The sequence below is a fragment of the Dunckerocampus dactyliophorus genome, chromosome 13 (genome assembly GCF_027744805.1).
Source record: "Dunckerocampus dactyliophorus isolate RoL2022-P2 chromosome 13, RoL_Ddac_1.1, whole genome shotgun sequence".
Lineage (NCBI taxonomy): Eukaryota > Metazoa > Chordata > Actinopteri > Syngnathiformes > Syngnathidae > Dunckerocampus > Dunckerocampus dactyliophorus.
Genome location: NC_072831.1, coordinates 1569516 through 1582170, shown reverse-complemented (window position 1 = coordinate 1582170; position 12655 = coordinate 1569516). Strand labels below are relative to the sequence as shown.

Below are 12655 nucleotides of genomic sequence, written 5' to 3'. Positions count from 1 at the left end.
TTCAAGCAAGTTGACCTTGGCTCACCTGTCCCAGACACTGCTTCCTCTTGACGGAGTTGTAGCTGTAGAGTTTGATTGATAGCCAGCAGGTGGGGTCTAAGGCAGCCACGGGGAAGTGGAAGGTCTCCGCCCACTGACACTGCCCCCCACTGGCCTTGAGGGCTCGCGTCTTCTTCTTGGTCACCTGATCGTTCACCTGGTGAAGCTCCAGCGTGGCCACATAGGCTGCAAAGAAGATAGGTGCGCTTTGACAAGCTCCAGCACGTCAATGTCACCCCGTCGTGTCCTTACCTGGAGGGAGAGGTGCCGAGCACGGCGGCAGGTTTTGGGCGGAGAGGACTTGGACTTGCACGCGTCTGCAGGCGGGCTGAAAGCAGGTGACCACGTGAAGCTCGCAGGCGGCCACCTACAACACAACGACATCTGTTCATGTTTGAGCCTTGGAGGAGGTCCCTCTGTCACAAATGACAGGCCTCGCTGCGCCTGGCAACAAAATGTGAGGCCAGACGAGGAAAAGAAGCACTCAGAGAACATGACGGTGAAGTGTACAAACGGCTCACATTTTACACAAATGTACCCGGTTCCACAAGAAACAACTTCTGTCTGCACTGAAGTAACTAAGTTGTCATTTTATGAGAATAAATGTATTCCAAATAGATTTGCAAGACAAAACAGTTGCATTTAAAAAACAATAAGTATCTTTATATTTCTCAGAAAAATACATAAATTTTATTATTTTTAAGAAAAATGCTATCTTTCTGATTACAAATTTGTATATTTACAAGAAAAAGATTTTTTACAGAATGAAAATACAGATGCATAGTTTTAAGGTTTGTTTTAATAATGATTCGATTTGTATCACGACCCGTGGCTGGCGTTACATTTCAAGGACGATATCGGTTCATTTAGAACAATACGATCCAAAATGATTCAGTAACTTTAAATGGATTTGGTACCTTTTTAGCCAAAAATTCAAGCTTTGTGACTGTGAAATAAATACCTGGATACTGGACAGTGCAGGTGAAGTTTCCTAGATTCCCCTTGTTTTTCATAAGAGAATCAGGTATTGATGATTAAAATGCTGACATACGTAAGACTAAATTAGCAGTGAGTACAAAAAAGCAGGATCAAGAGAGGGTGGTATAGCTTGCCATGATTATTGATTTTAAATACAGTAGATGCCCCTAAAATGTAAATAATCTGTTCCAAGAACCTTTATGTTATAGGGATTTTATGTTATACAAAGCGTAAAATACATGTAAATAGGCTAATCAGTTCCAAGATCTTCCCAAACTCACCCCTTTGGCCCTTCAAAATATTCAAAGTCCACCAAATATGATGGGAAAATATAAGAAAACGTTAGCATAAACATAGTAGAGTAACATTCCAATATAAAATAAGGTAATAAATAAGATTACTGTCAATGAATAAATGGTAAATTTCCCCGCTGTGGGATAAATAAAGTACATACAACAATCCTACCGTTCACGAGATGTCTTGATCAGGAGCGCAAGTGGAGGCAGGAAGGAGGAGGAGGACTAGCCTTAAAAGAGTCAGCTGGTCTCACAAACGCACACGCACTACACGATAATGCTGTGTGCAAAATTTTATTTTGTAACTTTTTTTAGTTTAAGGGCGACTACAGAAAGGAGAAGCCTGTCTCTCACACAAACTCACTTCCGTGCTCTATAACTCAGCCAATGAGATGAGAGCGTAGGCGGTGCCCCGAAAATCAGCCAATGAGAGCGTGATGCGTCAGAAGGCGTCACCGAGTGTTAGTCTGAACTTGCACTGACTTGAGGCATTAAGTTGATTGAAAAAAAAAACTTGCACTGGCTTGACGCTTTATGTTATATGGAATTTCTTCTGTAATACGAAGCAAAAACTTAACTGAACATAAATTCTTTATGTTCAGTGGAATTTATGTAAAAGGAGGTTTGTTATGCGAGGTACTACTGTACTGCATTCCAACCAGCACTTTGCACCCAAAGATGAGGGACGTTATTCAAAATCCCCAGCAAATGAATGTGGTATGGTATCTTCAATTAGGTGTTGAAACGTTCTCACCTGATCGGAGCAGCCATTTGAAAGAACGGTGCAGCAACTTGCAAGTAATGTGACCTCCTTGTACCTTTTGCCGCTGAGAGGGTCGGGATGGGTCCTCCGTCTTAACAGAGACACTGAACAGGATAGCGTGGTTTGGTGGGTTTATGATAATCTTGTGAAGTGACGGCGGCAAGTGCGCGCCATTTATTGCCTCCGCATACGTAAGCGCCCCTCTACACCCGTGCAGACTAAATACAGTGCTCTCCACCAAACTTACAACCTGTCTCCTACAAGCAAGAATACACAAATGACAAGTTTCACAGGGCACACACGTTTTCACCTGGACATGCCGCGCTGGAGTAATAGTAAAAGACCTTGGAGTAAAGTTCAACGTCTTTATCATTAAAAGTGCTCAAAATAAAACCCCACACAGCCATATAAAGCCTGCCATGCTTTATTTCCTAGTATCGAGTCAATCGATTGATTACCTTTTAAATGGTGTTAGATGGATATATATGTCGTCCGGAATGGAACACAGATCGTTGTAATTAGATCGTGGAAATAGAAATCGATTCATCGATGTAGTGGATGACTCATTACACCCCTAATATTTTTTTATATTTTAGTTTCAAGAAAAAGAAAAAAACAAGTGTAAAAAAACAAACAAAAAAAAAACAAACAAAAAAAAACTTGTATTTTTTGTAAAAGTCTGATATCAGAGAAAAATAACTTTTTTCTCAATTTTTAAAAAATATTTTTTTAAGAAAAAAAAGTGTACTTTGGAGGAAAAATGAATTCTTAAAAATAGGAAAATTAAGTTGTCTAATTTTGTGGGGAAAAATGCTTTTTTCAGGAAAAAAAGTGACAACAAATAAAATAAATGATACTATAAAAATATACTGTAATAATGTATTTTTGAAAAAACTAAAGTGTGTGTTTTTGGAGAAAAACAGTTGTATTTTTTTTTCCAGAAAACATGTCTGACAAACAAGATATGTATTTTTAACAAGTCAGTCATATATTTTTGATGTAGAGTTGAGTTTTTTTTCACAAGGTTTGATTAAAAGAAAGCTGTACATTCTTAGGAAAAAACTCATACTTTTAATATAAAGTTGAGTATTACTTTTATCCAAAAAATGTCTAATATATGAGAAAAAAGCTGTATATTTTAAAGAAAAAAGCCATATATTGTTGATATAGTTTGTTTTTTTTTTAAAAAAAGCTGTATTTAAGGAAAAAAAGCTGTATATTTTTGATACAGACTTTTTTGTTTTTTTAAGTTTTCTATCTAAGAAAAAAAAAGCTGTAGTTTTTTTTTAGAAAAAAACTCATGGATATTTTAATATAGAGTTGACTATTTTTTTGTAGAAAAAATTGTCTGAGAAAAAATCTCTATTTTTTAAACGTCCGGGATGAATAACTCCAAAGTGAATGGTTCTAACACAGCAAACCATACCTCTTTCCAACCGTGGCAACACAGACAAACAGTTACAACCCAGTTTTTATCAAAAAGGGTCGTCTTCTGTGCAGTCTGACTTATATTGATCTCTGTGAGAAGCCGGCAGTGAGACCGGAGCGCAGGGACCGTCTACAAATGTCTTCTTCTTCTTTTTCTACACACACACACGTCACCATGGCAACATCCTCCAACAAGCTGCCTGGACACACACAACAGAAAAGAAAAATCATCAGAATGAAGTCCCATCTTTTCAACTATAACTGATTATATTTACGCCACAAAAAGTGAAATATTTTCTCGTTAGTTTTTTTCTCAGATATAAAAAAAACAAACTGATGCCATATATCACCTTTGAGAACAGCCAATAAATACTTGTCTTACTGAGAAGTTGGCAACATTGATGCCAACCGTCAAATACAGAAGCAAAACAGTTTTGCATTATCTCGCAAAAGTTTTGCAAGGGAATGCAAAAGTTTGTTCTTTTTTTTTTTACCCATCATATATTTTTTTATCCATGTCCCCTAGGGGGCTCCATAGTTTGTTTTTTTTATATCTGAGAAAAAAACTAACGAGAAAATATTTCACTTTTTGTGGCGTAAATATAATCAGTTATAGTTGAAAAGATGGGACTTCATTCTGATGATTTTTCTTTTCTGTTGTGTGTGTCCAGGCAGCTTGTTGGAGGATGTTGCCATGGTGACGTGTGTGTGTATATATATATATTTATATATATACACATGCATGTGTGTGTGTGTGTATACAGAGGCGTGCTCAGAGGGCACAGGTAACAACCAGTAAATCCGGAATATTGCCTCATGGCAATCATAGCAGTGGCAGCTGCAGGGCGGGTTGGACGGCATTCCCCCCCCCGCCCAGAATAAACGGGCTAATGAGGAAGGCACTGATGATGGCAAACATCGGCCAAGTATCATCTTCTGCATCCGCCACGATGAATGTTTATGAAGTTATGAGGTTGACTTTGTTTCGCAGGGATGAGGTTGTTAGTGCACGTGCACCACAGGGTACTCACAGAGGACTTGCACGGCGCGCCGAGGTGCAGCCAGTGTTCCGTCTCCTCATGGCCCAGCTGACGGAGCGGGAGGACGCCCTCAGCCAGTGTGCGTTTTCTGGGGCCGTGTGTCCGCAGCCGTAGGACCAGGGCGCTGCATCGCAGCGCCTGGAGGCTCAGCGCAAACACAAAGGTCTCCATGAAGGACACGTGCTGGAGGAAAGGAAGGAGTGAAAGGTCAGGAGGATGCGTGAAGGATGGCGAGGTAACAGCTGAGTGCACACTGCACTCTAGCTTAGCAAACCAGCACCACACCTGCCAAAGAAAAACACTTCGGAGCCAAAGCAACAGCAACCGACAGGCCATCCTAGCCCAGGGGTCGGCAACCTTTACTATCAAAACAGCCATTTTGCTCCCTCCCCCACTCAAGAAAAACATCAGTTTAAAACAACAGCTTATGAACTTTTAAGTTTGAATCTCTGTTAATCTGTTATAACATCATAACAAGACAAAGCAGTGCAGTGTGCATGTGTAACGGATGTCAACTAGTAGGTTATGATAGTAGCATCTTGGCTAAACCTCACTACCCGACGCCTCAAGAAATCTGCAGCACAGTGAATTAACAGCCTGTTTCTTTTAGCTCGCTAGCGTGTGGAGCCCATCAATCAGATGTGGTCGCTTGTTGAAGACAGTCGTGTGGAGGGCTGGACTGCAGGGATGACCACTGTTAAGTGTGGAGATCAGCTTTGAAATGAATCTTCTCAGAAACCGTTGTGCTTGTGTTGAAAATGTCTTTCAGTGTTTTTTGTTGTTTGTCGGCATATATTAAGCATAAATGTAATCCAGCATCATTGGCAGAGAAGACAAAGGCAGAATAAAAAATTGAGGTTTCTTTTTCGGGGGCCATGTTGATCGTTGCTCGTTCGCGGGGGAGGTAGACGTGTCTGCCAACCAAAGTAGGCAGGAAAATACCGGCTTCCCCTCCCTTCCTCGCGTTCATCCAATCACCAGTCAGAACTCAGCCAGTATGCATTCACGGTCTCACAAAGTTGGATGTTTTTAACTCTATAGAACGATACGCATTTTCCCCACTCGGGTGTTAAAATGCTAAAAATATTTGAACATTGCAAAGGGAGCCACAACAAAGAGGTTGAAGAGCCACGTGTGGCTCCAGAACCACGGGTTGCTGACCCCTGTCCTAGCCAATCACAAGCCTGAAGATTGTCATTACGGGAAAAGACACCATGAATGACGGCAAAGGAAGGAAAAGGGGAATCCTCCCGTGTGCGAGCTTTCATTAGTCAACTCAAATACCAAAGGAAATCACAATGAAAAAAAACACATCTTTTTTATAATCAAGAAAAAAAACATTTCTTAATAATATGTATAGAATACATTCTAAACAATATCAAACACTTCAGTCATGATTTTCATTGACTTAAGAATGTTTGTCACAAAAACAGAAAAATCTAATATAAATAAAAGATATCAATGGGACATTACTAATAGTGCAAAAGAAATCCTGGAGCCAATAAGATAGTCAGTCTGTCTGACTGACTGACTGACTATCTACAGCAGGGGTCTCACTTTCACTGGGGGCCAGTGGAGGTGGAGTCTGGGTGAGGCTGGGCCGCATCAAGTATTGGGAGTAGGGCTGGGAATCTCAGGGTACCTCACGATACGATACCATTCACAATACATCCATGTGATAACACCACTGTTAGTTCAGTGTTGGGGTTTACTTGCCCCTGGAAGTATGGAAGTAACTCTGAGCTTGCCCGGATGTTGCAGGCTGCAGTTACACTACTCTTTGATGTCCAGGCGCGGGCCGCAAGATACGATCTGGTGGGCCACGAGTTTGAGACCCCTGATCTACAGATCTAACTCACTAACTAACTAGCCAACCAAAAGCAACTGACTCACTAACCAACTAAAATGAACTAAACCACTAAAATGAACTAACTACAAATGTAACTAATTAAAAATAATAATGTAAATAACTAGAGGTAACTAAGAATCCAATACAAGTAACTAAATAACTCAAAGCAATGAACGAACTAATACTAACCACAAAACTAAAAGTAACAAGATAGCTAAATATAAGTAACTAATGAGTTAAAAGTAACTATCAAAGTAAAAGTAAGCGATTAACTAAAAGTAACAAACTACAAGTAACCAATGAATTAAAAGCAACTAGCTACCAAACTAAAAGTAACTGCTTATCTAAAAGTAACTAAGTAACTAATGAATTAAAAGTAACTAGCTACCAAACTAAAAGTAACCCATTCACTAAAAGTAAGTAACTAACAAGTAACTGATAAACTAAAAGTAACTATAAATAGCTAATGGTCTAAAGTAACTAACTACCAACAAGTAACAGACTAGCTAAAAGGAACTAATGACCTGAAGGTAACTAACTGTAAGTAACTGCTTAATAAAAAGTAACTAAGTGTAACTGATTAGCTAAAAGTAAGTAATGACGTAAAAGTAACTGACTATAAGAAACTGATCTGTAACTGTAACTGCCTAAGTAACTAATTGTAAGTAACGAATGAAAAGTGAAAGTAAGCGACCTGTAAGAAAAATCTGACAGTGAAGCAGCATTTCATCATCAAGACTAAATATTTCCCAACAATATATATTCAAACATAAAATACATAAAAAAACAATAAAACATTTTAATAATGCTTTTGATTTTCTTAGGAACATGAGGAATACAAATAAGAACATAATATATCATGAAAACAATAAGAAATACTGTGTGTGTGTGTCTTTATATATGTACTGTATATGTATGTGTATATGTACAGTATATGTGTGTGCTTATATATGTAGTTATTTATATATGTAGTATATATGAGAGCGAGCTCTGTCCTGGACGGTCCTCTGGACTCCGTGGAGGAAGTGGGGGAGAGAAGGATGTTGGCTAAGCTGACATCCATCATGGACAACACCTCTCACCCGCTACATGACACTGTGGGTTCCCTGAGCAGCTCCTTCAGCAGCAGACTGTTACACCCACGGTGTAAGAAGGAGAGGTTCCGCAGGTCCTTCATACCGACCGCTGTCAGGCTCTACAACACCTGCACCACCTGAACCATGTTGTAGTCACTATGTATTCTTTACTTGCGTATCTTGCTTGCTGCTGTAACAAGTGAATTTCCCTGCTGTGGGATAAATAAAGTACAAATACAAATACAAATACAAACTCATCTGACCTGAACCCCATAGACCAAACAATAAAGAAGAGCTAAAGCCACAATTGAAGTATGCTGATCTTCCATAACCCCTGAGATATGCCACAAACTGGTAGCATCCATGCCATGCCGGATAAAGGCAATTATTCGGGCAAAAGGGGCCCCAACCAAGTACTAAATACAGGTGCATGAGTTTAGTTTTGGAGGCCTCACATTTTTGTATTTAAAACCCTTTTTTACATTGACTTTGTGTAATATTCAAATTTTCTGGGTTTTTGAATTTGCGTTTTTTTAAGCTGCAAGACCTGATCAGCAAAATCCAAAGAAATAAAAACTTGAAATATATTGATCTGCATATTATTTGTTTATATAATATGTCAAATTCAACTTTTAAGTTGAATTGCAGTAATACAACAAACTCTTCAGGATATTCTAATTTTCTGAGTAGTACCTGTATATGTATATATGTATATGTGTGTGCATGTGTGTTTATATATGTACTGTATATGTATATGTGTGTGCATGTGTGTTTATATGTACTGTATATGTATATGTGTGTGTGCATGTGTGTTTATATATGTACTGTATATGTATATGTGTGTGTGCATGTGTGTTTATATATGTACTGTATATGTACTGTATATGTGTATATGTATATGTGTGTGCATGTGTGTTTATATGTACTGTATATGTATATGTGTGTGCATGTGTGTTTCTATATGTACTGTATATGTATATGTGTGTGTGCATGTGTGTTTATATGTACTGTATATGTATATGTGTGTGCATGTGTGTTTATATGTACTGTATATGTATATGTGTGTGCATGTGTGTTTATATGTACTGTATATGTATATGTGTGTGTGCATGTGTGTATATGTGTGTGTGCATGTGTGTTTATATATGTACTGTATATGTATATGTGTGTGTGCATGTGTGTTTATATATGTACTGTATATGTACTGTATATGTGTATATGTATATGTGTGTGCATGTGTGTTTATATGTACTGTATATGTATATGTGTGTGCATGTGTGTTTATATGTACTGTATATGTATAAGTGTGTGTGCATGTGTGTATATGTGTGTGTGCATGTGTGTTTATATATGTACTGTATATGTATATGTGTGTGTGCATGTGTGTTTATATATGTACTGTATATGTACTGTATATGTGTATATGTATATGTGTGTGCATGTGTGTTTATATATGTACTGTATATGTATATGTGTGTGTGCATGTGTGTTTATACAGTATATGTACTGTATACAGTATGTATATGTGTGTGTGCATGTGTGTTTATATTCCATTCCATTCCATTCCATTCCATTTTCCTCTGCTTATCCAGGTCCGGGTCGCGGGGGCAGCAGTCTCAGTAGGGAAGCCCAGACTTCCCGGTCCCCGACCACCTCCTCCAGCTCCACCGGGAGGACACCAAGGTGTTCCCAGGCCAGCTGTGAGACATAATCCCTCCAGCGTGTCCTAGGTCTTCCCCGGGGCCTTCTCCCGGCTGGGCATGCCCAAAACACCTCACCAGGGAGGCGTCCACGAGGCATCCGGACTAGATGCCCGAGCCACCTCAGCTGGCTCCTCTCGATGTGAAGGAGCAGCGGCTCTACTCTGAGCTCCTCCCGGATAACCGAGCTCCTCACCCTGTCTCTTAGGGTGAGTCCCGCTACCCTACGAAGAAAACTCTTTTCAGCCGCTTGGATCCACGATCTCGTTCTTTCGGTCATGACCCAAAGCTCATGACCATAGGTGAGGGTGGGAACATAGATCGAACGGTAAATTGAGAGCTTTGCCTTCCGGCTCAGCTCTCTTCTCACCACGATGGTCCGGTACAGCGACCGCATTACTGCAGACGCCGCACCGATCCGCCTATCGACCTCACGCTCCAACCTTCCCTCACTCGTGAACAAGACCCCGAGATACTTGAACTCCTCCACCTGGGGCAGGACCTCATTCCCAACCCGGAGGGAGCAATCCACCCTTTTCCCACTGAGAACCATGGCCTCGGATTTGGAGGTGCTGAGTCTCATCCCAGAAGCTTCACACTCAGATGCAAACCGCCCCAGTAAACGCTGCAGGTCACAGCCCGATGAGGCCATCAGGACCACATCGTCTGCAAATAGCAGAGATGAGATCCTAGTGCCCCCGAACTGGACTCCCTCGACACCTTGGCTGCGCCTAGAAATTCTGTCCATGAAAATTATGAACAGAATCGGTGACAAAGGGCAGCCTTGGAGGAGGCCAACGTTCACCGGAAACAGGCTTGACTTACTACTGGCAATGCGAACCAGGATCCTGCTCTGGTTGTACAAGGACTGAATGGCACGTAGTAGCACGCTGCCAATCCCATACTCCCGGAGCACCCCCCACAAGACACGGTGAATGCCTTTTCCAAGTCCACAAAGCACATGTAGACCGGTTGGGCAAGCTCCCAAGTACCCTCCAGGACCCTTGCAAGGGTGTAGAGCTGGTCCAGTGTTCCGCGACCAGGACGAAAACCACATTGCACCTCCTGTAGCCGAGGTTCGATTAACGGTCGTACCCTTCTCTCCAGCACCCTGGAATAGACTTTCCCAGGGAGGCTGAGGAGTGTGCCCCCCCTATAGTTGGAACACACCCTCCGGTCACCCTTCTTGAAAAGGGGGACCACCACCCCAGTCTGCCAATCCAGAGGTACTGTTCCCGACTTCCACGCAATGTTGAAGAGACGTGTCAGCCAAGACAGTCCCTCAACATCCAGAGCCTTGAGGAGTGTGTTTATATATGTACTGTATATGTACTGTATATGTACAGGTCCTTCTAAAAAAAGTAGCATATTGTGATAAAGTTCATTATTTTCTGTAATGTACTGATAAACATTAGACTTTCAGATATTTTACATTCATTACACACAACTGAAGTAGTTCAGGCCTTTTATTGTTTTAATATTGATTTTGGCAAAAAAAGTAAAGAAAAACCAAAAATCCCTATCTCAAAAAATTTGCATATTTCATCCGACCAGAAAGAAAAGTGTTTTTAATACAAAAAAAAGTCAACCTTCAAATAATTATGTTCAGTTATGTACTCAATACTTGGTCGGGAATCCTTTTGCAGAAATGACTGCTTCAGTGCGGCGTGGCATGGAGGCAATCAGCCTGTGGCACTGCGGAGGTGTTATGGAGGCCCAGGATGCTTCGATAGCGGCCTTAAGCTCATCCACAGTGTTGGGTCTGGTGACTCAACTTCCTCTTCACAATATCCCACAGATTCTCTATGGGGTTCAGGTCAGGAGAGCTGGCAGGCCAAAAGAGCACAGTAATACCATGAATACCATGGTCAGTAAAACATTCACCAGTGGTTCTGGCACTGTGAGCAGGTGCCAGGTCGTGCTGAAAAATGAAATCTTCATTTCCATAAAACTTTTCAGCAGATGGAAGCATGAAATGCTCCAAAATCTGATAGCTAGCTGCATTGACCCTGCCCTTGATAAAACATAGTGGACCAACACCAGCAGCTGACATGGCACCCCAGACCATCACTGACTGTGGGTACTTGACACTGGACTTCAGGCATTTTGGCTTTTTCTTCTCCCCAGTCTTCCTCCAGACTCAGGCACCTTGATTTCCGAATGACATGCAAAATTTGCTTTCATTCGAAAAAAGTACTTTGGACCACTGAGCAACAGTCCACTGCTGCTTCTCTGTAGCCCAGGTCAGGCGCTTCTGTCGCTGTTTCTAGTCCAAAAGTGGCTTGACCTGGGGAATGCGGCACCTGTAGCCCATTTCCAGCACACGCCTGTGCACGGTGGCTCTGGATGTTTCTACTCCAGACTCAGTCCACTGCTTCCGCAGGTCCCCCAAGGTCTGGAATCAGCCCTTCTCCACAATATTCCTCAGGGTCCGGTCACCTCTACTGGTTGTGCAGCGTTTTCTGCCACACTTTTTCCTTCCCACAGACTTCCCACTGAGGTGCCTTGATACAGCACTCTGGGAACAGCCTATTTGCTCAGAAATTTCTTTCTGTGTCTTACCCTCTTGCTTGGTGGTGTCAATGATGGCCTTCTGGACAGCAGTCAGGTCGGCAGTCTTACCCATGATTGCGGTTTTGAGTAATGAACCAGGCTGGGAGATTTTAAAAGCCTCAGGAATCTTTTGCAGGTGTTTAGAGTTCATTCGTTGATTCAGATGATTAGGTTAATAGCTCGTTTAGAGTACCTTTTCATGATATGCTAATTTTTTGAGATAGGGATTTTTGGTTTTTCTTTACTTTTTTGCCAAAATTATCAATATTAAAACAATAAAAGGCCTGAACTACTTCAGTTGTGTGTAATGAATGTAAAATATATGAAAGTCTAATGTTTATCAGTACATTACAGAAAATAATTAACTTTATCACAATATGCTAATTTTTTGAGAAGGAACTGTATATATGTGTGTGTGTGTGTATGTGTGTTTATATATGTACTGTATATGTATATGTGTGTGTTTAGATATGTACTGTATGTATATGTGTGTTTTTATATATGTACTGTATATGTATATGTGTGTGTGTGTGTGTGTGTGTGTGTGTGTGGTGCAAAATACATTTGGGAAGCAATAAGGATGCATATCTGGAAAAGGCACAAAAAAATTGATATACAAGTCTGAAAGTATGTAATAATCATAGAATGGCATTTATAAGCTTTTTTTTAAACTGATACAGTAGATACCCCTACAACATAAATAATCCGTTCCAAGAACCTTTATGTTATAGGGATTTTATGTTATACGAAGTGTAAAATACATGTAAATAGCCTAATCTGTACCAAGATCTTCCCAAACTCACACCTTTAACACTTCAAAATATTCAAAGTCCACCAAATATGGTGGGAAAATATAAGAAAACGTTAGCATAAACATAGTAGAGTAACATTCCAATATAAAATAAGGTAATAAATAAGATTACTGTAAATGAA

At 40.6% G+C, this 12655-nt stretch overlaps 1 protein-coding gene across 1 annotated transcript in view; it reads right to left on the bottom strand.

The window, feature by feature from the left end:
- The window catches only part of LOC129192981 (tandem C2 domains nuclear protein), a 34754-nt gene that overhangs the window by 8994 nt on the left and 13105 nt on the right, over window positions 1-12655 (bottom strand). The window contains exons 9-11 of the mRNA XM_054797505.1: window positions 4536-4727; window positions 292-406; window positions 26-225 (exon numbers count right to left, since the gene is read on the bottom strand). Coding sequence (XP_054653480.1) covers window positions 26-225; window positions 292-406; window positions 4536-4727 — 507 coding nt within the window. The remainder of the gene's footprint in view (window positions 1-25; window positions 226-291; window positions 407-4535; window positions 4728-12655) is intronic.